A 22,237-nucleotide genomic window follows, 5' to 3' on the forward strand; every position below is an offset into this window, starting at 1 on the left:
TCTGTAGCTGTTAATGCCATCCTTTTCTGCATTTCTTCTAACATGTTACTTTTTGACTTTTCTCTTGTTTTTAATAAATATTTTCCTTTTGGTAATTATTATTTGTGTGTAAAAGTGATATTTAAAATGAACAACATTTGTAGGTTTAATGCCTAGCTCAATTTGGGTTAATTTTAACGTAGAAATGCATTGTTTCCCCACATGGCTGCACTCTGCGAGTTTATTTTCTGCCAGCAGGAGGCGCTAAGAGCGGGAGAGGTAGGTTTCTCCGGTAACGGCTGCAGAGCGGTGCTGAGCAATCAAACGCTGCCTTATCAAGCATATGTGAAATGATATCGAACATTTTCTAAATACAGTAGTTTTCCTTCTGAAATACAGTGATAAAAAACACCCGCTCTGTTTTTTTAAACCCTGCAATATAGTCATTTTAAACCATAAAAAAGGCAACCCAGCAGGCTGGGTTAAATATGATAACCCAACTGGTTGGGTTAAAACAACCCAGCGCTGGGTTCGTCCCTTTTTGACCCAGCGCTGGGTTGTCAAAATAACCCAAATTGGGTTGTTTTCAACCCAGCAGTTTTTAGAGTGTACCTCAACACATTTCTCATTTCCACAGCTCAGATCAGGGGACTTGGCACTGGCACGGCACAACACTGCCACTTACCGGGAGCATTCAGTACGGCAGTCTGTGATTGGAGGGTTAATACTTAAAAGTCCTTCAAACAAACTTGTGTTTGTGTATTTGGGCTTGTGTATTGCTTATAAATATGTAAGAGATTTTCAGGCTGCTTAATGTAAACATACTTGAGACGAAGATGATATTCAGATTGTGTGCATATTATATTTATCATCTTTCAGGGTCTTGCTGCGTGACCATTGATCTGGATGTGAAGGCCTCTGTATTGACAGTTTGTGCTCGGTAATGATAATACCTCTAAGTCACAGGGGACAATGCAAAGCAGTTGTTTACAGGCATCCTCTAGCTATGGATATCCATTTATTTTCTGGAGGATAAGGTAACGCTAAATATTTAAGTAATGATTTAATTGGTTTATACTGTATAAAAGGTAATAATTGATTATACACCCAGTGAGATCCAGTTCCTCTTCACAAATGCATTTAAATGAGATAAAAATATATATACATATTAGAATTAATTATTAATTCTGTTCGGTCAAATACATAAACTCATAAAGCATTATGCTACAACTAGAATATATGGGTAAAGAAAACTTTATTTTGTGTTAATGATGATATTATTTATTATGGAATTATATTAAACATCTTTATTTTAAAACTAGATGGATAGATGTTTCAAAAATTCACACGTTACTTGAATTTTATCTGTTCACATTTTTTATTTTGCTTGATTTTATTCCATAATTCTAACAGTTTGGCTTCTGAAACATATTCATCTTTTATTTTTATATTTTTAGGTTTGTAAGGAAACTTTAATTGTAGGACCTTGTTACACAAATTTGTGTAAATTGTTCATAATACATTCTAATACATTCTTCAATAAAAATGTCACATTAAGCTTAATAATTTGCAGATTTAGTAGCTCTAGTTACAGTTTACAATTGGAAAACACAACTCATGTACTATTAAACATTTTCTGGATATCTAATACATGAAAAACATGAGTTTTCATGCCTTTAATAACATGGGATTGATTTGAAATTCCAAACCATTTATGGATGGTTGTAAACATCATATTAGATATTTTCAAAGGAATAATTTGCTTTGGTGGGTCTTCTTAAAGCACAGCATGATTTGTCTCAGGCCCCTGGAGCAATCTGACGTAAGTCAATAGCAGCCTAATAGTCTGAAGCTAATCAGGAAAAACATTTCACAATCATCCTGGAACTGAAATGGCAAGAGCGCAACACCTGGTCCGCATTGCACTCGATGAGATTTATGATGGGGATGTCTTTGAGAAAAAAATTGCCTAGGCAAAATAAAAGAAGCATGCTTTGTAATAAACTGGTTTTGAGTCTAGCAAAACAAACTGTCGTACAAGCTGCATATACATTCTGTTCAAACTAAACAACAATCCTAATATGATACGAAAAAGAACAAAGCAAACTTTAAGAGAATCAATGTGTTGTATTACTATTATGCTATGAATACTTGTTTTTTTAATTCGACTCATTCGTCTTCGTTGTGTTCGAAAAAACTCATGGCAACAGATGGTAACCATGGTGATGAAGGTCATGAACTCTTGAAAATCACACTCCGAGTCACCATCGGTATCCACGCTTTCCATCAAACTGTCCAATGTTGCTTGATCTTTCACATGCTGAGTGAGATCAAAAAGAAATGAAAATGAATTTTTTTTTTCAATTCTGTCATAAAGCCTTGACTGTAAATCAAAATGCAGTGTTAAAAAGAAATTAATAATAATAATAATAATAAGTTTAATCACCTCAGTAAGAGTCGGAAAAGAAAAACCTTATAAAATAAGAAAATGGCTAATTCCTTTAGCATAAAAAAATATTAAATCGAAACTTTTTGAAACAAAACTCGATTTTCACATAAAATCTTGACTGTAAATCAAACATTCTTTATTTTATTTTTTATTTTTTTACACGTTTAATTACTTTGGTAAGAGTTGGAAAAGAAAAAGATTAAGAAGTAAGAAAATAGACAATTTGCTTAACATAATCGTAATCGTAAATTTCTGAGACAAAAACTGAATTCTGACGTGATGCCATGATTGTAAATCAGACATTCTTTAAATTTCAAGACAAAGTGTAGAGTAAAAAAATAAATAAGTTGAATTACTTTGGTAAGAGTTGGAAAACAAAAAGATTAATTCGGAAAATAGATAATTTTCTTAGCATTAAATATTAAACATACATTTTTGACACAAAAACTCGATTTTCCCATAAAGTCTTGACTGTAAATCAAACATTCTTTAAATTTCAAGACGAAGAGCAGTTAATTATTATTATTATTATTATTATTTTTTTTTTTGTTTAATTACTTTGGTAGTAGTTGGAAAAGAAAAAGCTAAAGAAGTAGGAAAATAGATAATTTGCTTAGCATTAAATATTTAATCGTAAATTTTTGACACAAAAACTGAATTCTGACGTAATGCCTTGACTGTAAATCAAACATTCTTTAAATTTCAAAACAAGGTGTAGAGTAAAAAAAAAATACGTTTCATTACTTTGGTACGAGTTAGATAAGAAAAAGCTTAAGAAGTAGGAAAATAGATAACTTGCTTAGCGTTAAATATTTAATCGTAAATTTTTGACACAAAAACTGAATTCTGACGTAATGTCTTGACTTTGTCTGACATAATGTCTTGACTTCAAGACAAAGTGTAGAGGATTTTTTATTTTTTTTTTACTTTTAATTACTTAGGTAAGAGTTGGAAAAGAAAAAAACTTAAGAGGTAGGAAATAGATAATTTTGCTTACCGTCAAATATTTAATAATACAATTTTGACACAAAAACTGAATTCTGATGTAATGCCTTGACTGTAAATCAAATACTCTTTAAATTTCAAGACAAAGTGAAGTGTAAAAAAAAGTTTGAAGTTTAATTACCTCTGTAAGAGTCGGAAATTCATTGGTGAGCAGATCCTTGAGTTCGCTCTTTTTTAATTTGTACTTGTCACCTTCTTTGGATGAGTATTTGTGGAACACCTCAATGATGGTTCCCAGGCAGCTCTCCAAGTCTGACATCTTTATGTAGTCTAGCGTTCAACGTTTTCTGGAATAGCAATAAGCACTAAAAATGTGAAAATGTTTGAAAGCAATTTCAAGCTGTTTAAATTTTCCCTCAAATGACTTTAAAAGTTTAAGTGTTGAAGCAATTTTATGGACCATTAACTTTCTTTCTGTCTTTTGCAAACACATTTCTACTCATTACATAGTTAGTTCTGCAATTTGCAGTTTGGAAAGCTTGGAGCAAAATAAGCTGTAAAACATAGCAATGATAAAAACTTACCAGCAGAGAGTTTGTCCAAATGAGGCGATTCAGAGTGGAGTGAGATGGGAGTCAATTTATAGGTCTGAAAGGGAGGGGCCTTAAGCTTGGAGATTCTGACCTGTCAATCACCAAAACTGACCAATGAGCTTCTGACCTTGTTCTCACTCCACTACAGACACATTCAGAGTGAGATACAAAGAGATTAATACAAACACACACACAAAGTATAACACTTGTGTGACACATTTGAGTAACGAAGCTTGAAATTGATATTATATACACAAAATAAATCCTTTGCCAACTTTTAAAGCACAATGCGTTATTTACACGTAATATCTGTAAGAAAATTAAACTAGGTTTTTTTAACATTTTGTTTGTTTGTTTGTTTTCTGTAAAATCTGGTAGATTTTTTTGATGTTATTGAATTTCTGAAATTTAATACTAAGTATGTTTATTGTTTGAACAGGCTTTTTATTTTGTTTAATTTTTTTTTGGAACAACTATTGTCCTGTCAGTCTTTTTCCAAGGAATTAAATACAGTGTCTTGATTTTATAAATTAGTCGTCTCGTCTTTTTGCTGTAGGCCATATGGATATATGTTCACTTCATTTTTCCTATTCGTTTTCCTTTTGATCTTTCTTGGAAGTTCTGTTGCCCATAAGCGCACACAAGTGTTTTGTTGTCCTGCATCTCGGAGGACGACAATAGTGTGTTTGAGAGGAAGTGAGTGGTGTGGCATGTTAATCAGCCGATCCTTTTCTGTTATAGAATTGGCCAGACGTGTGTCCTAAACACCACTGGACTATTAAACAGCTTTAACACCGAGACAAACACTCTCATACATAATATAATCTAATATGATCAAATATTTTTTCTTTTGTTTTTGTTGTCCAAAAACATGAAAGTTTATGGTATGTTTCAATGCAATATACTTTTCACAACTATCGATAATTACTGTTTAAACACATATAAATATGAAAGCCTATTATGTAATGCATTGTCCCTATGTAGTTGCAATATTATAATCTTTTTATATTATTATATAAATGTTTAGTGAAATTTTGTGCATTATTGTTGCTTTGTATTTTCAAAATTTTGTATACTTACTATGATATACTTACTAGTTATAATAAAGATAATTAGTAAATATTATAATGTATTAAATTGTTTTAATGATTATTACTATTCTACAGTTGTTCTAGGCCTATATAAACAGCGAAATCCTAAATCATGAAGTCATCCTCCGTATAAAAATGAAGAGGTGCATGGGAATGCAGTCATGGGGCACTACGATCCTTCATCCCACACCTCCCTGGCATTTGTCCAGCGTGCCAGACGGTTGGGGATTGTCGGACGGGTTTTTTCCGCCATAATAAATGTGTCTTTGTGGCTTCATATACACAGCACAAGCACACTGTTGTTGGCAGCAAACACTGTATCTTATGTGGGCCTCACTGTCCTGACGGCCTTTCTCAGGGGTCAGATGGATAAAACACCCCATCAACAAATCAATAATCCATTTCTCTGCCTCTCTATACTCATGTGTTGATTTGTTTATCACACTGTGATCTGGGAGCAGCGTCCGTTTCGGATGGACTGACTCAGATGACTGTTCAATCATGGGCACTGTTGTTTTGATCCAGATCCACTGGTTCAGCTTTATTTTATTTTTTTATTTATTTATTTTATTTTATTTTATTTATTTATTTTTGGGTGGGGGATACCAAATATCCCTAAATGTAATTTTAATTTAATTTAAGAATTTATTATAAAATAAAAATTATGTAAAAATATTTACAAATAATTAATATATTAAATAATAAAAAATCCATTAAAAGTTCAACTTAGTATTACATGAAATTAAATTAGAATAGATAAAAAAAAACTATAAAATAATCAATATATACAATATTAATTTAATAACATAATATGAGGTCATTTACTAGTCAAACTTAATATTAAATTAATTTAAAATATATAAACAATGTAAATTAATAAAAAATAATAAATACAATAATAGTTTAATAAAATGTGTCCCTTAAATGGTTAAACTTTACTTAAAATTAAATCAATAACGTGAAAACAAATAAATTATAGAAATTAATATATATATATATATATATATATATATATATATATATATATATATATATATATATATATATATATATATATATATATATATAACCTTTCAATGGTTACACTTTATATGAAATCAAATTCAAATAAATAATAAACAAAACAAATGACCAAAATAATTAAGAAATACAATTATAATAAAATTATTTGTGGCCCTTTACAGGTAAAATTATTTGATTTGATACTAAATGAAATTAATTGAAATAAAAATAAAATAAATAAAACAATATGAGGCCCTTTAGAAGTTAAACTTGATATTTAGTTAAAATAAATAAATTAATCAATAACTCTAGTTAACAGATTATATCAAAATAAATACAAAACTAAATGAGTTTATTAAATATTTAATAAATAATAATATATTAATATTGATGCTGTTTAACACTTAAACAAACAAACAAACATTGATGCAAAGTCTCCACCATAAAATCAAATGTGTGTGTGTTTGTTTTAGTCTGTTTGTGAATAACCTCCTCTGTACAAAACGGCCGAATAAATGAGCTTTTGTTGGACACTGGATTGAGGAACCTGTTCTCTCTCTGCCCGTTGTGTCAGCCATATGACTGGCTGCCCAGTGCACTCTGGGATACTGGTGGAGGCCTGACAAAAAACTCATTCTGAGCCCCAGCCACGCTCAGGATCACATGCTCTCATTGACTACTGTTTTCTTACTATGGCTCTATCTATCACTTTCACAATTTCACTAAAATTAGCATTTGTGTGTTTAGAAAACTGCATTAAAAACAAACAAACAAACAAACAAAAACCACAAGGGTGAAAAAGTCATTCACTGCTGATACTTCACTTGCTGAATTGGTATGTTGATTTAACTTAGGTTTATTTAGTTTTTAAATGTTCTGAATTTATTCATTGATTTGTTTTTTACTTTTCAGTGGTTCTTTTCGATTGAACACAATATCATCTCAAAGTAAGAGGACTTTGGACCAATAGGATTTCACAGAGGGCGGGGGTTACATGACCTTCAGAAACAGACTGACAATATATATATATATACAATTGTATACAATTTTCTGATTGTGATTTTGTTATGTATTAAGAAAACTCCTAAAAATATTAATCCTGATTTTCACATGAATAATAGAATAATATAAAAGTTTATTTATATATAACTTGTTCTTAATTTATGTTAGCATTTTTGTGGCCTTAAATGTTCATCTGTGAACTGCAATCATAAAAAAAAAAAAAAAAAAAAAAAAAAAATCATGTCGGACACTTTTTGTCTGTGTGTTTGACCAATTAAATCATTCTTAATGTGCATTTTTAATAATATATAACATTTTCTTTATTATTTAGTCAAACAGTAAAAATTACACTGCATATTTGTGCACAGATATAAAAATAGATAAAGAACTGTAATTTTTGCCACCTCAGTTGGTAAATAATGCTGTTTCTGCTGAGCTTGGGCTGCTTTTCGCAGTGAAACAGTCATGGACCAGGATTTAACGACAATTACGACCTAATATTTCATCGCTTGACCTTTTGAACGCTAAGAAACGAAATGTGTGTGTTCTGTTTGCGGGTGGTTGATCGGAGAGAAAGTTTGATTAATTTGGCCGGATTCCCTCGCGTCCGAAAAGAAAGAAGAAAGCCTCTGGGGTGTTTTTCAGGTGAACTTTTCTCTCCATACAAATCAAGCGGCGAGACTCACTCATTGTCGCTGTTGTCATGGTGATGACCTGTTGCCGCGCTTCGCAGTGGCGGGGTTTCGTTCTCTCAAAGGTTCCTCAGAACGCCGAGTCATCGCTTGGAGACGCGCGCGGTACAAATAACGGACGAGGGCAGCTCTCCAGGTGCTAAAGTGTCCCGAATAACTCTGCTCTGATAAAAAAATATTGATTTTTGAATCGGAAAATAGCTAAACTTGACATTCGCTACAGTCGAGTGTTAGTTCAAAAACGTTTCTTTCACATACGCCCCTCGTGGCGGCATCGCTGTTATGCTGTTATGTAATTTATGAAAACATCAAGTCTCTTTGAAAACCATTCAAATTGGGTTAAAAATGTGTCAAGGGGCTTATATAATGCTTTACTGATTCATTTACAGACGGGGTGTATTTGTTATTGTAATAACATTATTTCTTTTCATCTGCAATGTTTATGTTTAACCACTAGGTGGCAGGCTTGTCTTTCTCTTACACCGCATTGATCTGTTCCGCGTGGTTAACAAACAGAAAGCTGTCTGGACACGTAGGTTTCTAATCTCTCCTGCGATTTTTACATGTAGTGTTTCGTGTGGTCAGTTAAACGGTCCAGTCCGGAGACGCATTAAGCCACTTATCCCGATGAGTAAAACAAGCTGTGGTGTGGAAGTCATGTCTATTATGGTTTGAAGTCACGTGACTACCTTAATGAGGGGTAGCTGTGTGTGATGTTGACGGTAATATCATGCTATTTTTCCCTTACATTTAGCTTGGCGTGAATATGTTATATACCAATAAAAATAATATTAAATAATACTATGAATATTACATGTTTGTTATAATATTAGGTCTATACAATTTTTTTTTTTATCTTTCTTATTTGGAAAAATACAATAACATTACAATTAATGATTCATCAGTATTTAACAATATGAATCAATTACTGTAATTTTTCAGCAATATTTATTCTTAGTGGATATTTTTAATACATAATATTTTGAAAAAAATAAAATATATAATGGTTTTATATTGTACTGTATAGTTATTGTTTAACTATTTTTTTTTTTAGATTCATTACAGTAGCTAAACACATACACCAAAATATAACAGTCACAGTCAAAATATAAATATATATAAATACTTAATATATATTTGTTATACTATTATATAGTTGTTGTTATTATTATAAAAAAAATACTAAAATAATAAAATGCATTAATATTAATAAATGTGAACAGTACAAATTAATATTTATAAAGTATCATATTAATAATTAATTAATAATTAATGTGGTCATGTTTTTTATTTATATGTCATGTATGACGGTAAGAATGTGATCAACAGAATATTAAACAACTTCATTTTATGAAATATTTACTTTTATCAATCTAAAAGTTGGAATTTAATGAGAACTGAACCATTTTAATAAAAGCGATTTTACTAGGAAGTGATTCGCAAAAAAAAAAATAGCGATTCACTTTTAAAAGATACAGTAGCAACAACACTAACGTAACTGCGTTTTTCGAAGGTGTAACAGTAGCTAACTGTTTTCAAAACTGTGTAGCTCGTTTATTAACGAGATGTTTTTTTATTGATACTTGTACTAGCTATTCTTAGTGTGACGCAATGCTACATCGCTAGTTTTAGCGGTTTGATCTAGCAAAGAATTGGTTTGGCTCATGTTAACAGTCAGTCATCTGCTGCAGTATTTAGGAATGGAAGTAGGACTGTGATTAACAGGTGAAGTTCAACATGTATCGCTCAGTGCTAACAAACATAGACGTGCGCACCTGGTCAGCTAGAATTAACCCTGCGCTCATGTAACAAATCCACAAAACTTCAAAAAACATCAACGACTTTATTACCTCTGCTGACATTTTTGCTGACGCCAACTAGAATGAAGATCAAGCTTGAGTAATATTTGGACATTTACCCTCCTAGACATTATCTCAGTATTGTCCCGTAGTAAAGAAGCTTTGCAAACTGGCAAAAACAACACAGGCGCAGTAATTAAAGTGGATAAAGTAGATTATGCGGCTCTTGTGATGAATTGGATGCCTGCTGCAGATTGGCAGATTGGAAAACAGCTTGGCTTGACTTCACCTTGTCAACCTACATGCACACATACACAGATACACACACACACACACACACACACACACACACACACACACACACACACACACTTTTGAAAGTTTCTGAGGTTAAAGATAATTTTTTTGTTTTGAAAGGTATGCATGTCTTAACTTTTATGTAAAAGTGAATAGTAGTATAATAATATGCATGTTGTAAATTTGTTATATTATACAATTGTTAATATTATTATTTAAAAAGTGTAAAATACCATAATAATAATAATAATAAAATAAAATGTATGTAATAATATTACCACTAACAATTAATATAAATATACATTATTACTAATAAAATAACAAATAATAATTTATGTAAAAATGTTGTTTTATTGTAGTACAATAATAATACTATAATTTTATTATAACTTATTTTTTATATCAATATATACATACATTTTAATGTAATGATGATAATAGTAATCACTGTTAACATAACAAATTAATATAAAATTTATCATTATGATCATATAAATATAAATTATTATTAAAATAACAAGTAACAAAATTCAAAGTAATAAAATATTAATAAAATTATTATTTATTATTCTAATTGTTTATTAATTATTATGTAATTATTACCTAATATAAAATAATAATGTAACTTATTAATATTATCAATATTAACAATATTAAGAATTTTTCTATTATAATTATTTAAAGTAATATTACTGTAAAATAGCGAAAAATTGTTAATTAACAAACTAACTTAACATATAATAAAATAAAATGTGTGTATTAATATTACCATTATCAAGTAATATAAAAGGTATTATTACTAATAAAATAACAAATAATCATTTATATATCTTTTTTATTGTAGCACAAATAATAACACAAAAATTATATTCTGACTTTATTTTTTGAATATTAATATATAAATAATTTTTTTATGTAATGACGATAATTGTAATCACTGTTAACATAACAAATTCATATAAAATGTATTATTATTATGATCATATAAATTATATTATTAAAATAACAAGTAACAAAATTCAAAGTAATAATATTATTATTATTTAATCTAATTGTTTAATTTATTATCAAACTTATTAATATTATCAGTATTAACAATATTAAGAAGATTGTTGTTATTATTATTATTATTATTATTATTATTTAAACTAATATTACTGTAAAACAGCAAGAAAAATTGTTAATTAACAAACTAAATTAACATCAGTGGATACAAATTATTATTAATAAAATAACAATATTATTCAATATTGATAAAAAAAATATAAAATATGATATTATATAAAAGGAAATATTAATAATAATAATTGTTAATATTTAAAAGTATAAAATAATATTTATATAAAATAATAACAAAATATAATATGAACATTATTTAACTAAATTAATATATGAATAAATAAACAGTAAGCAGTAGTAGTAGTTTTGAGAGTTTAAGGTTGTAATTTGTGACATACAGCATGTAAACTGATGGCTGCAGCAAAAGCGCTGTCTGGGTCACAGGGCCGGACAGATGTCAGGCTTTCCTGTGGGTAATTGTCAGAGACAGGAATAGTGAATCCAGGTCAGTAGGCTGCTTGTAAAGTGAGCTCAGTAAATGCTGGACAGAGATTAGCTCTTTATCCAGGTTCACCTCACTGTGACTCAGAACGCTCTCCCACTCACTGAACACATGCTAAACATTACACCTAAAGAAACGAAAAAGTACCTTTGTGCCATTTCTGCACCAATAGAGTGGAAGAGGGTAATGCTAATGTAACAGAAAAACAAGAGCTAGCATAAGAAAGCATCTGCTTCACAACAAAAGCTAGCATGTCATACAGTATCTGCTAAACATGTTAATTTCAGTAAATGTAGACAGTAAAAGACTACAGAATGCTAGAATGCTAATCTGAATTTAGCTTAGACTCTACTGACTTTGAGACATTTTTCAAACTATGCTCTTTTGGATTCCACAGAAAAAGAAAGTAATACAAAATTGGAATGACATGAGGGTGAAACAATTTGATACTGTATACTCTGTTTTCATAGCAGACTGGACATGTTGAGGCATGTTTCCTCTCGGGATGAGTTCACGTTCTTGTTCTAATAGCAAATGTGGAAACGGTTCAAGAGTGTGTAATGTTTTAACGAGCCAATACTAAATTACAACAGAGGAAACTATCAAAACGTAACCACAATTTATTGTTTAACAGCAGAATGTGTTCAGACTGAAGCACAACCAGAAAGGCCTTTCATTACCTCAGAGGCATTAGCATTGAAAACTGCTCCCGAAAGAGGCTAAGGAGAATCACAGAAAAACAACTCGTTTGTTTGGAATCGCTCTGAAGGGCAAAAGATTCATTAAGGAATTGTTCAGAGGGCAGATGAGTTTTTTTAATATTGTAAATTTTTATTTTATTTTATTATTTTTGCTTGTTTATTTTTAGAAAGAGATAGAGAGAAATAAATGAAAGTTTAATTATTATCAAAAATAAAAATAAAAATCTGCCTTCATTTTCCAACATGGTAATTACAGAGAAATTATATGTGTGTGTGTGTGTGTGTGTGTGTGTGTGTGTGTGTGTGTGTGTGTGTGTGTGTGTGTGTGGCAAAAAAGTAATTATATATTATAAATAAATTATAGCTAGTATATCTTTATAGTTATTAGGAATATATTAAATATGAATATTATATAAGTAATATTAATAGGACAAAATTAGATATATTGAAATTCATTCATATGAATGAATATCAACATAATATATTTAAATGATTAACATTGTTACTGTTACAAGTATTATGATTATTATTTTTTAAGCAGCCATATTACAGATCATAGTAAATTAGACTGTAGGTTGACGGTTCAAGTTGAGGATTTGACCTGTAACCTGCTCATTCTCATTTGGCTTCATCTTCTTAACTTGGTAAGAGCTGCGGTGGATGACAGGATTTTAATTTGGCCATTATGTTTGTTTAATGGCCCGTCGTCAAGAGAAAGAAATGGCCGTGCACACACCTTTTTACGTTCTTTGTGGAATCTGTCCAAATGCTTGATGAGTTTCCAAAGCCACAATGAAGGAAATTTGTCTTGCTGGACAAAATGTTAGACACACAGCTGACTTCATCTTAATTACAGTACAGGGCTTTAACACTGGCCACATATCCATCCACAGGATGAAGGGACACATGAGTATACAAGCTCTAAAGCCTGTTATGTCTGAGAGGAAGATATACTGCGGCACTGTGAGGCATGACAGCGTGTCACTTCCTGTCTGTGTCGAAGCAGTGGGAAAATGCATTATAATGTTCAACCCTGCTCTCTCTCTCACACACACACACACACCTGGGAGGTGATCAGGTCTTGACGTGTTTAAACACACACAAACACATAAAGTAATAATGTAATAAATAATGTAAAATGTAAATACAATGTAATATTTTATTAAATATTTGTATTTATTAATTCTTTTATTATAATTATTTTATATAATATCATAATTATATATATATTTTTTAATTGCAATTTTCTACTAACAACAAATAATAATAAAGTTATTAAATTCATAAAATTATTTTGTTGTAGTCTATTCTGGTTATCTTTTAGTGTGTGTGTGTGTGTGTGTGTATATCTATCTTTATAATGATAAGATATTTTATAATAATAATAATATATATATATATATATATATATATATATATATATGTGTGTGTGTGTGTGTGTGTGTGTGTGTGTAATTTTATTATTTGCTGTAAGTCCGACAAAACAATAATAATTATTTAAATTAATTATAGTTAATTAACAATTATTTTTTTTTATTATAAATCAATTATAGGTGTATATTTTATTATATATATATATATATATATATGTGTATATATATATATATATATATATATATATATATATATATATATATATGAGTGTCCTGAGTTGCAGACAGAACCTTAAATAAAAAATAAAAAAAAACTGACATGCAGAGAATAGGCCGTTCTTCTCTCTGGGGAAACAGATCCTAGAGTCTCACCGTGTGTCTGTCAGGTCTGTCAGTAAGGCCTGTTTTATCAGGTCACATTGCCATGTATAATGGATGTTACTGTGGCAACCTGACAGGATGAGATGCTTTGTCTCTCTCTTTTCCTGCATATGAGAACTGAGCAGTGAATTCTGAAGGGTCCTTCTAGCTCCGAGCTGTGCTTTCAGGCCGCTTCACTCCATCAAACAGCTGATAAAATGGTCCGGGGAGAGCGAGAGAGACAGACTGCTGTGCCTGACGTGGATACCGGGGCTTGTGAAACTGACCAGATAAACTCCAGTAAGTGTGAATATATCTCACCACGGATAAATGTTGTTCTTTAATATTAAAAGGACTACATTAAACAAGCTACCCAATGCTTGAGTAATTTTTTTTTATTATAGTGAGCAGATTTAGAAGCATTTTATTTTCTTCTCTGTTTGCCGTCTGAGTATAAATGGTTTGTTGCGAGAAACCATTAATAAACAACATGTAATGATGCTTCAGTAAACAAAATTTGTCAGCTATGCCGAATGGCTCGCTATTTGCTAATTCAGAGAAACGGCCTCCAGGGGCAATTTAATAAGATTTGAAGAGTCCTAATGGGCTTTGCTAATGATTTTATATATGTTTGAAAGCGCTAACCGTTAGCATTCCCATTCATCTCAATGGAAACGTAAAAACTGGAAATATGCGACATGGATCCCAAAAGATTTTTGTAATTCCTGTTTAAAAGCAATTCACGTTATTTATTATAGCAGTGTAAGCAGGCAAAGTTATTATTGTTAAAGGGGGGGTGAAATGCTATTTCATGCATACTGAGTTTTTTACACGGTTAAAGAGTTGGATTCCCATGCTTAAACATGGACAAAGTTTCAAAAAATAAGTTGTACGTTTGAAGGAGTATTTCTGTTCCAAAAATACTCTTTCCGGTTTGTCACAAGTTTTGGAAAGATTTTTTCGAGTATGGCTCTGTGTGACGTTAGATGGAGCGGAATTTCCTTATATGGGTCCTAGGGCACTTCTGCCGGAAGAGCGCGCGCTCCAGTATAGCAGAGCACTGAGAGGCTGTGCACAGACTCACTGATCAGAGCGAGAGCGTCGCGAAAAGTCACAAAAGAAGTGTGTTTTTGGTTGCCAGGGCAAGACAACCCTGCACAGATTACCAAAAAAAAAAAAAAAAACAGCATTAAGGGACCAGTGGATGGAGTTTATTTTTACAGAGCATCAACGGAGTTGTGCAAGTGTTTTTGTTTGTTCCCTGCATTTCGAAGATGCTTGTTTTACAAACAAGGCCCAGTTTGACGCCGGATTTGCGTATCGTTTATTTCTTAAGGATGATGCAATCCCAAGGAAAAAGGGTCACGATCGTGTGTTGGAACCGCAGGCGGTGAGTAAAACTGCTTCAAATATCTCTGTGTTGTTAACTTAGCTATCGGCGTGTAAGCACATCAAGTAAACAACATGCGATGTTTTCATCAAACTGCACTTTCCACATGTACAGCTTAAAAAAAAAAAAAAAAAAAAAAGACGACATAAAGTGGAACGTCCACATTTTCCAAAACCGCTAAGCAAATATATACAGTTTCAGTACATACCACATAGAGACATCCTGCTGTAGTCGTTGCTGATGCTGCTTTTGTTAAATTTCAGCCTCTGGATCTGATTCTGGATCATAAATATACGCTGAATCTGACTGTTAGCCATGTTTTGTTTTGGTTGTTTTTTTTCCTCGGCTTCCAACCACTCTCAACGCAAAAGCCTACTGGCGCTCGTGATTCTTTAGCTCCGCCCATACGTCACACCTCCAGCCGGTCGTGTTTTTCCGGGAAAAATCGGTACAGACTGTCTTTCTCTAATGAATATAATAAAACCAAAGACTTTTTGGAGTTATGAAGGATGCAGTACTACTCTATAGGTACTCAAGATTAACAGGATATTGAGTGAAAACGAGTATTTAACCCCCCCTTTAACTAAGACTTTAACCAAAACCAGAAACAAATCATCACTTGAAATAAGTACTAAAATAACAAAAACAAAAACAAAACAAAAACTACAAATAAATAATAATAAAAAAACATATAAAATAATTTTAAAGCAAACGGAAACAAAAAAAAACACAAAACAAAATGACCTAAAATTAAACTAAAAAAATTAAAACAAAAACTACAGTAAAGTTACAATTCTAGCAGATTAATTACTGTAGCTACCAGTTTACTAGGCTAATCAGCTACGATAATGCTAAGAACTAACCATATGAAATATAATACATATATCCCATATAATGTTTTACAAAGCATTTTAATTATTGCATTAAAATTAAATGTAATAAAAATAATTATTATTTAATAACTAACTTTTTTAGAAATTCTAATAATGCCCATTGTTTGTATATTTTAAATGCATTTAATTCCAGTTCTGTGTGAATTTGAAGAACACATTTATTTTGTTTATGAAGTGACCAGACTACATTTCCCATAATTCTCTTTGGCAGCAGGAGTGGCAATACAACATATACTTATGTTAACTAATAACTAATATTATGACTTTTTGATATATTTGCAAATAATTTATTTCCATCTGCATACCAAATGTTTCTTTCAAATGATGATTAATGGAGAAACATGCTTTTGCCCCCAGAAAAGTGTAATTATGCCATCCACCAACAACCGCTGCAATCCATTTGGCGCCCTACAAATAACATTTTTATCTACTCTCATTGAATTTTGTCTTCAACGTTTTTATATTTCACTTTTTAAACACATTTATCCCTCTGTTTACTTTTGTGCTTCATGAACTGTAAGTGCTTCACTTTCTAATGACCAGCAGATGGACGCAGATGTGCAAATCATCTCAGCCACACACACGATGTGGTGATGGGAAGAGCTTTTGTCATCCAGTAATTCTTGCCATCTTTGGTCTCTAATCTGTCAAAAGAGTCATTCAACTTTGAATCTAAAGTTGCATTTGAGTCGTCCCTGAGTCTAAGCAAGATTGAGACCGTCCCACTGACGCTTTAGCAGAGAGACAAAGGCCCCCTATCATGACATATTCGTGTTGCCATGGCAGTCAATGGTCTTTTGAATGTCCCTGGACAAATAGCGACTCAAGCACTAATTAGTCAACAGATCGAACGAGAGGCCCAAGCTCCACATGTTTAGAGCAGCTTTATGGCCACTGTTTTAGGTTGATGAAGCTGTCTTTTTACATGCCAAAAGCTGCGGGTGGTCGTGCCAACTTCTTAGCTGAAGTAAATCGCTTCTAGGCTAGGCTAGGCTAGTCAGTCACAACGACTGGAACTTAATGAAAGTACCTCAAAATCAAGTACTTTAGAAACATTTGACTTTCTTGATTTCTTGCATTGTGTTTTTGCTCCAAGGATGTTCTCCACATGTCGGACAGATGATCTTTCTTCAACAATAACATTGTCAGTTATTCTTATGTGTTTGTGTATGCCCTGAAGGAGATCAAGCAATGCAGAAAGGCATTCATTTCGCTTCACATTGCTTCCACTGAGAGTTCACGGTTCCCAGGAAGCTTTCAAAATGTCAGCATGCATCACAAATCAAAAGGATGACACTAAGCCATCGATACTTTTCACACAGATTCCCAGCTTGAGGCCCACGGATCTAAAGTTTTTTTTCTAAACTCACATAATAATTATTAACCCATTTATACAATGACATTTATACTTTTCATTCTATCCCAAGACAGCTGGATCCAGTGAAATTGTAAGAGAGCAATTTTCCAGACGTCATCTCTGAAGTCACGGCCACAGGAATGGAGGCTCATTTCTATCAGAAGTGTTTGTGCCTCCCTGACAAAGGGAAATGAAATGGCACCAAGGGCAATCGAATAAATCAGCATGCTCATTCCCCAGATTCCACAATACATTTCAACCCTGCAGCATTTTTTTATACTAAATCGGCACTTTTTACTCTAAGACATCAGAGTCTGGTGGGAGACTTCAGCTCTTTTTCAGACCCTAATAAGCTACCTTGCTACTGCCTAACAACGTCCTAACTGGAAAAATGTAAATTACAGATTTGCAATTCTTCCATGCACTTAAAAAAATAACAACAACTCCCAATTAATTTAAGACATACTGCACAAGTAGCATATATAAAAGTGGAGCTGGGGAAGGTGGAGGGTTTCCACCAAGGAACAGTCTTTCGGTCTCCTACACCCTCCATCCCTTGAAGGCATGTGCTCTCCAGCACAGAAAGCAGGGCTGGACTTACATTTTGGCTGGAATAAGGTATCTAAACTTGTTTTACTTCTGTAATGTGATGTATTTCTTAATACTGGATATGTGACGAGGGATCAAAAAATAGGGAAGCACCTGATTTTTATTCATTGGGACCAATTGGATTGGGAAAACTGACATGACAGTTTAAATGTGGCCATTTGGAACATGACTACAGTATATGCTTCCTCATCTATACACACACATAGTAAAGCCATCTTTGTCCCATTTTCTTTCTTCTTTTTAAAAGAGGCCAGGCATACCACTCTGTTCTCCATGTGTTTATTGAAGCACACACCCTTGCTAAGCAGCTCTGGTTTTGTTTAAATTGTTAATTACAAAGCCTTGCATCATTGTGTGTGTGTGTCTGTGTGTGTGTGTGTGTGTGTGTGTGTGTCAGTCTATTTTATATGTTTGCCATCAATCCAGGGTTTTAATGCTAACAGAGCTTTGGAAATGGCCCAAACCTCTGACAAGAGCTGCCCACTGTGACATGTTTAACAGATCACGCTGGCTGTGGAAAAAATCTCCAGCCTGACACTTACACAGAAACAGGCTCTAACTGGCCTAAATATGATCATGTGACGATCTGAGAGTGACACAGGTTAAGGGTTAACACTTCACTTAGTGTTAAAATGAGCTTTTTTGTGTTTATTTGACAGCCAGGTGTGACAATGTGCGACGCCGCATCACAGCATGACCTCAGAGCTCAAACAGAAGTCCAGATAAGGATGTGGCAGCTTGAATCCCCCTGTGTGTTTCCCAGAGTTCAGTTCCCAGACTGAAAAACCTCTGAGTCAATGCCTGAGAATGCAGAGCGGGCATTGAAAACTACTGCAGTCTGCACAAAATACCCTCTGTGTGACGATACAGGCAGATAATATCAACAAAAACAGTTTGAACCATTCTCGCTGGTTTCGAGATACAGCACGTACTTTTAAGGGAATGTACTGGGGAAAACACAAGATGTGACATGCTGTCAGTAACCACAGAAGACCATTACAACTACTCATTGACATTTGGCATTCATTTGCTTAAAATTTCATTCAGAAATGTGCTTGTAGCATTTTTAAGCACTTAACATTAATCCTCCCATGTACAGTTTTGAAAGTTGGAAATTATTTGAGCTATATCGTTGTCTAAAACATTGTTAAGTGGCAGGACTGTTGTTCTAGGCAGATTTTCTCATTTAAGTAGCCATTGTGAAACATTAGCATGTTGCTATGCTAACAACATGGCTCACTACTGTAATATCTAACATGATTTGCTTTCACTGAACATTCATTAAAGAGAGTTTTTGTTTCATCATTTATTTACAGTGAAAGTCAATGGGATCCTTTTTTTTCCGGACTGCGTATATGGACAAAAACTGTTTAAACACCGTAGAGAATATCTTCTTTTGTGTTCTACAGAAGAAACAAAGTCATGCAGGTTTGAAATCACATGGGGGTGAGTAAATGATGACAGTATTTATTTTTGGGTGAGCTGTCCCTTTAAATAGAACACAGATGGAAGTTGATTGTTTTGTGAGTTTGTGAGCTAATTAAGTACTAAGAGTTTATTTTTTTTATTTGTATTTTTTTAGGACATAAATGGTTTTGGACATGTACTATGGTAAAACGCCTGAAACTTTGACACCATGTCAAGAAGACTAATGAACTGTGTAGTATCTCTTTATGCGTAACGATGGGTGTCCATCAAATTAACGCAAGACTTAACTCCTCTGAACAAAGTACATCCCTGTCTTTTAAGACAGAAACAGGTGGGTCGGGGGATTTGCTTCACGTACTGTGAAAGCAGACGTGGCTTTTCATGTTTTTCATCTCTTTCTCTCCCCTTTTTGCCTTTCAATGCATTCTTTTTCTCCCTCTCTCACTAAACAGACAACAAGCCCTCACCACCTCCGAGAACGCAGGGTATGATGCACTCTAAAAAACGCTGGGTTGTTTTTTTCAACCCAACTGCTGGGTTGAGGCCGTTGGATAGGACTTTGGGATGTTTTAACCCAAGTTTGGGTTGAAAATAAGGTTTAAAAAAAAAAAGTTTAACCCAGCGGGTCTGGGTTGAGGACGCGGACGTGAAGGAGAGCACGCACGTCACGTCAAGATCGTACGTCTCCAGTGCGAGCAGCCGCCATTTTCTCAGCGTGATAGAAGCGAGAAGCGAGTGAAAGACTATGGTAAGTAAATATTTAAAATGTAAAGTTATCTTTTATTGTTTACCAGGTTGTATGAAAGGCGGAATGTTTTATGAAAGGCGGAAACAAAGGAGCTTAACGTTATATATATATATATATATTTAAAAAAAAACGGACGCGGTTTTCGCCTCAGACACGGAGGTCTTAACTGCCTCATGTAACGGTACTGAACGGAGGATGTACTTTTAATATAACGTCTGTGAATGTATTTTGTCATATTTACATAAGATTTAACATTATCTGTACTTTTTGAGGCGTTAACAGACGGTTATGGTCACGGTTACGCTCATGTGAATTTGTCTTTTTTTTTCGCGGTTAAACTGAATGTATGTTTGTCTCCTAAAGGAAACGGCATTGTGTAGTAAAGACTAGCATAATTATTTTGAGGCTGTTGAAGTGGTAACTGTTAAAAGTATGTTTTACATGTAATATTTCAGACTTGTCAAGCTTGTGTCTTCATTGTCCTCGCGCTGAGAGTTAAAGACACAGAAGCTGTTTGTGTGAGGAGTCACAGACCTGTGTGAGGATGAGGAGGAGGTGTTTTTCTGAAGAGAGGGACAGACGGTTTAAGGAGAGTAAACTTCAGAATAACATCAAGTTATCTTTATTTTTACTAAGACTAAAATAATGTTGTTGTTTTTTTTAGATGTTGCAATCCAGAGACAAGATAACTTCATTCTTTTGAGACTGATGTAAGTTAAGTTATTATTACTTTTTTTTTTTAGAAAATTAATGTTTATGTTGTGTCCTGCCTGTTAACTTCACATTTTAATGCAAAAACAGTGTGATTTTTATATATATATATATATATATATATATATATATATATATATGTGTATATATGTGTCTGTATGTGTGTATATATATGTATGTATATATATATATATGTATGTATATGTTAATATTTTATTGAAACCATTGATGTCCCTCTTTGCAGAACTCAAACTATCTGGAGTTAAGGACACAGAAGTCTGCTTGTGTGAGGAGGAGGTTTTCTCAGCTTCTTCTGAAGAGAGGGAAAGATCGTTTAAGGCAAGTAAACTTCATAATTTCATGTTATCAGTTGTTGTTGTGTTTTACTAAGAGTAAAATAATGTTTGTTTTTTGTTTTTGTAGATGTTAAAAGCAAGAGACATGGGAGAGCATCATTCCTTTGAGATTTTATGTAAGTTATTTTTAGAAAATAAATTTTTCTGTTGTCTCCTGCCGGTTTACTTCACATTTTGATGCAACAACAGTGTGATTACGTGCTCATTTCATTAAGACCATTGATGTCTGTGTTTTTTATTGCAGAAATCAAACCAAGTTTGGAGTTGTCTTGTCTGATTTGGAGAGTCTTTATTCTTGGTCTTCGCTCTTAGAGGTAAAGTTCACACAAAAAATAATTTACTTGCCCTCAAGTCATTCCAAACCTATAAGACTTTTGTCTGTCTTTACAACATAAATTAATATATTTTTAGTTTTCTCATAATATTTGTTAATCCATTTATAGTTTAGATAATCAGTATTTTCAAGCTTCATAAATATAGAGTTATTGTAGAAGTAAATTCTGATATTTATATATGAATACATCTTAAATTATATGATAGCAAACATGTATGTTCAAAATAAAATACTGGTCTCCCAGACCAGCAATGGAGGACACAAAAAGAGAATATTAAATATATTCATACGTTTTCCAAAAAATTAGCAGATTTTGTATGAGTCTGGAAAAACATGGGGAGAGTAAATTATGAAAATTTTAATTATTTGGTGAACTAACGGTTTGAAGAGCAGCCCTCCACGTACATGAACATTTGTGAGGTATGTGAATGTCATGTCTGTTTTAATGTTTCAGTAAAGAAGCTTTCTGAAAGCGATATTTATTCAAACAATATCACCTGTCCTCACACTAGTGCTGCCATTATAGACTTCATGAGAGCTGTGATAGACAGACATTAAACAACCACA

General features: G+C 32.7%; 1 protein-coding gene and 1 long non-coding RNA gene across 4 annotated transcripts; one reads left to right on the plus strand and one right to left on the minus strand.

Annotated features, from left to right (window-relative positions):
- Positions 1–2,012: 2,012 nt before the first annotated feature.
- Positions 2,013–7,766, minus strand: LOC113065231 (protein S100-B-like). Its single transcript, XM_026236512.1, is given in 5 exon segments — positions 2,013–2,175; positions 2,177–2,299; positions 3,555–3,720; positions 3,958–4,057; positions 7,748–7,766. Coding segments are annotated over 3 exon segments (288 nt in total). The 5' UTR covers positions 3,693–3,720; positions 3,958–4,057; positions 7,748–7,766; the 3' UTR covers positions 2,013–2,148.
- A 6,154-nt stretch (positions 7,767–13,920) lies between these two features.
- Positions 13,921–20,127, plus strand: LOC113065232 (uncharacterized). Of its 3 annotated transcripts, none has more exons than XR_003278957.1 (3): positions 13,921–14,144; positions 17,555–19,852; positions 19,974–20,127. It is a non-coding gene; the product is annotated as an uncharacterized LOC113065232 (long non-coding RNA). The 3 variants fall into 3 exon arrangements; XR_003278959.1 differs by lacking the exon at positions 13,921–14,144 and having other exon boundaries at positions 16,266–19,539; positions 19,676–19,852; XR_003278958.1 differs by lacking the exon at positions 13,921–14,144 and having other exon boundaries at positions 16,266–18,102; positions 18,753–19,852.
- Positions 20,128–22,237: the final 2,110 nt, after the last annotated feature.

This window comes from Carassius auratus, chromosome 47 (assembly GCF_003368295.1).
Source record: "Carassius auratus strain Wakin chromosome 47, ASM336829v1, whole genome shotgun sequence".
Lineage (NCBI taxonomy): Eukaryota > Metazoa > Chordata > Actinopteri > Cypriniformes > Cyprinidae > Carassius > Carassius auratus.